This window comes from Octopus bimaculoides, chromosome 17 (genome assembly GCF_001194135.2).
Source record: "Octopus bimaculoides isolate UCB-OBI-ISO-001 chromosome 17, ASM119413v2, whole genome shotgun sequence".
Taxonomy (NCBI): domain Eukaryota; kingdom Metazoa; phylum Mollusca; class Cephalopoda; order Octopoda; family Octopodidae; genus Octopus; species Octopus bimaculoides.
In genome coordinates this window covers 35,969,691-35,973,059 of record NC_068997.1, presented here as the reverse complement: position 1 = coordinate 35,973,059, position 3,369 = coordinate 35,969,691, and the positions used below count along the sequence as shown (strand labels likewise).

Here is a 3,369-nt window from a genome sequence, read left to right as displayed (position 1 = left end):
CTAGCTAGCTAGCTAGCTATATATGCACACATATGAATATGCATGCATACATACATGCATGCATACATACATGCATGCATACATACATATAAGAAGAAAAAAGGGGTTTACAAAAACCAGGCCAATATAAATAAAGCACACAGTTTTAAATGAATTTGGTTAACTATATCCAACAACCAGACACCAATAAATGCAAGTAGAAAACACATCCAAGGTAATGCCTCATGTATGACAAGTAGATCCAAATATCGTTTAGGAGAATTTCAAGAATAGGTATAGAGAAAATCATTCTGAAATGGTCATGAGTAGAGATTGACCAACTGGATCTCAACCACACTACTTGAAAGATGACAACAATGCATGGTGCTATCCACCCTAAAGTGAACATATGCAGGTCATACATGAAGAGGTGTAAAGGTGGATGTGGCCTGATTAGCATATGGGAGTGCATTGACAGTGAACAAAGAAATATAACAGAGTATTTGGTAAACATTGAACAAGACCTGCTACAGTATGCTGCTAATACAGAAGGATTTACTAACAATGGAGTTGAGAGTGGTAGTGAATTCCAATCACGAATAGCCAACAAGGGAGAAGAAACACTGCTCAGCATGGAATTACATGGTCAGTTCTACTATAAAATTAACAACTTAAAAATCAGGAAACATCATGGATGTGGCTCAGCAAAAGTGACCTTAAAAAGAAGACTGAAAACCTAATCATCACTGTTCAGGACACCAGGTATTGAATAGCAACTCAGTGAAAAAGGATATATACCACACAAATGCAACAAACCTTTGTAGAATGTGTGGAAAGAAGGTTGAAAGCGTGACTCACATTGTTAGTGCTTGTGAAAATCTTGTGCAGAAAGAGAACAAGTGCAGATATGACAAGATAGCCCAAAATCTTCCCTGGCTGCAGTGCCAGAAGTATGGATATGAGATAATGGAATGTATACACCAGAAAAGTTAAGGGACGAAAATGAGAAGCTAAAAGTCCTCTGGGACTTTGCCTTCCAGGCAGACAAGATATTAGAGCACCAAAGGCTGGAGATGGTAGCCTTTAAGAGGGATGAGCAAGAGTGCTTAATAATCGATGTCACAGTGCCAGGAGATCAACATTTTATCATGAAAGAAAGAAAAAGTTGATAAATATTGAGACCTGAAAACTGAGATGGCCAAGATGTGGCAGCTACGAGAGTCAAACATTTGTTCCTGTTGTTATCAGAGCATTGGGTTCAACACCACCCAACCTGAAGAAACATCTGCATACTTTATAAATTACCCTAAAATCTTGGTGTATTGCTTTACTTAGAACTCCATGTATACTGCATAAAGTCCTGTCTGTCTGCGGTCCCTGTTGTGACTTAACAAACAGTACAAATCCTCAGTACACACAATATCTTCAATCTACATCACAATACTGGATATTGTGCAACAGCTTTGATGATGATGATGAGGAGGAGGTGAAGGAGGAAGATATTTTATTTTTGTTCTTGCTTTCTGTTCTGTCTCTATATTCTAGCCATATAATCTGCAAGGTTGGGTAAAACTTCCCTGCCAAGCCCCAGCAAGTTCTGCTTGTAACTGCAAAAAAGTGTGTTGTCAGGCATTTTCACGATGGAAGACAATGCCATTATGATCAGCAAAATTTTGGATGCTTTTGGTGGATCGCTGCATTTAATTTGTCCAGATAGTCACAGTACACATCCAAATTAATAGTGCTGTCCATGGGAAGAAGCTCATAAAAGATAATACCCTCTCCAATCCCACCAAGAATGGGAAAAGAAAGAGGGTGTAGCTATATCTGTGTAGCTATATAGGTGTAGCTATATCTGTGGACATGAATGTTAAAAAACAAGAGAAAATAGGAAAACACCAGGATCTGGCTAGGGAAATACAATGAATGTGTGGAGGTGCCCTATAACACCTGACAGAGTTTCTGTCACAGTAGAGTTTTCTTGAATCATCAGTGCTCCTCGGTGGCACTGCCAGGCCAGGGATTTCTTTAAGCTACCCATGGGAGTACCAGGGTCAAAAGTCCTTCAAAACAGACCAGCTAATTCATCCTCATCACCTAGAGTTTCCCTGAGAATGTCATATATATATATATATTATACATACACACACATGTACACATACACACATGTAGGATGAGTGTGTGTGTGCAGTTATACAGTCTTTAAATGTAGTATGTACATAGACATTAATATCTTTAATTTCACTTATTAATTCGAGAGTTACAAAATTTTTCACACACTAAGTATATTTCTTTTATGAACACTAGGTTGGCAAGAACATAAAAATAGAATTACATTTGTAAATAGGCAGCCAACTTATAAATATGCAAGATTCTTACCTTAAATGACAGGGGCATGTGATCTTTGAGGCGCATAATCCGTTCACATCTTCTCCATGTAAGAACAAGCTGATCACACATCTTTCACAGGCCATCAACGTTAATGTACATTTGCCGTTCTCTTCTAATTTATTGTAGTTGATATTAATATAACCCCAGTAGTTTGAGGATACATAGAGTGGATTTTTATTGCAAATAGTGTAATCTATGATGGATATAAAGCAGATAGTAATATTATAACACAATATTAATACTTATTTCAATTTATATGTGTAGATGTACGGTGTAAACAAACAAACAAACGGATGTGTAAACCAACTAACCAACAAATCTACATACATAAATGCATATGTGATATACACGTGTGTGTGTGTGTGTGTTGTCTTTTATCTTTTACTTGTCTCAGTCATTAGACTGCAGTCATGCTGGGGCACCAACATGAAGAGTTTTTAGCCAATTGAATCAATCCCAGAACATTTTGTTTTTTAAGCCTGATAATTATTTTGATGATCTCATTTGCCAAACCACTAAGTTACAGGGATGTAAGCACACCAACACACAGCAAGCCATACCTGCACCTAAATGACAGATCTTACCAATGTATGTCATATGTGCACACTGATAATTTTCCTAGTACGGATATATATATACATAATTATGTGTATTTCTTCTATCTTAATGAATAAAAATTCTTCTGATAGAATAAATGGGTTAATAGAAACCAATGTAGCAAAGAACACAAAATAACTGTGGTTAGCTCCTGTTTTTAAGGCAGGAACTCCTTGAAATTTTGGGTATTTGAGTATATTTAAGAATTTAAGGATTGGAGAAAACGCATGTTATATATATGTGTGTGTGTATATATATATGTGTGTGTCTGTGTATGTATCTGTATGTGTGTGTATGTGTATGTATATATGTATGTATGTGTATGGGTATGTGTGCATGTGTATGTGTGTGTATGTACATGTATTTGTGTGTATGTGTATATATATATGTATAAAAATATAT

General features: G+C 36.4%; 1 protein-coding gene across 9 annotated transcripts in view; it reads right to left on the bottom strand.

The window, feature by feature from the left end:
- The window catches only part of LOC106874300 (uncharacterized), a 373,269-nt gene that overhangs the window by 241,858 nt on the left and 128,042 nt on the right, over positions 1–3,369 (bottom strand). For all 9 annotated transcript variants that reach the window (XM_052974178.1, XM_052974177.1, XM_052974184.1 and 6 more), the window contains one exon: positions 2,359–2,563. In XM_052974178.1, the coding sequence (XP_052830138.1) occupies positions 2,359–2,563 (205 nt within the window). The remainder of the gene's footprint in view (positions 1–2,358; positions 2,564–3,369) is intronic.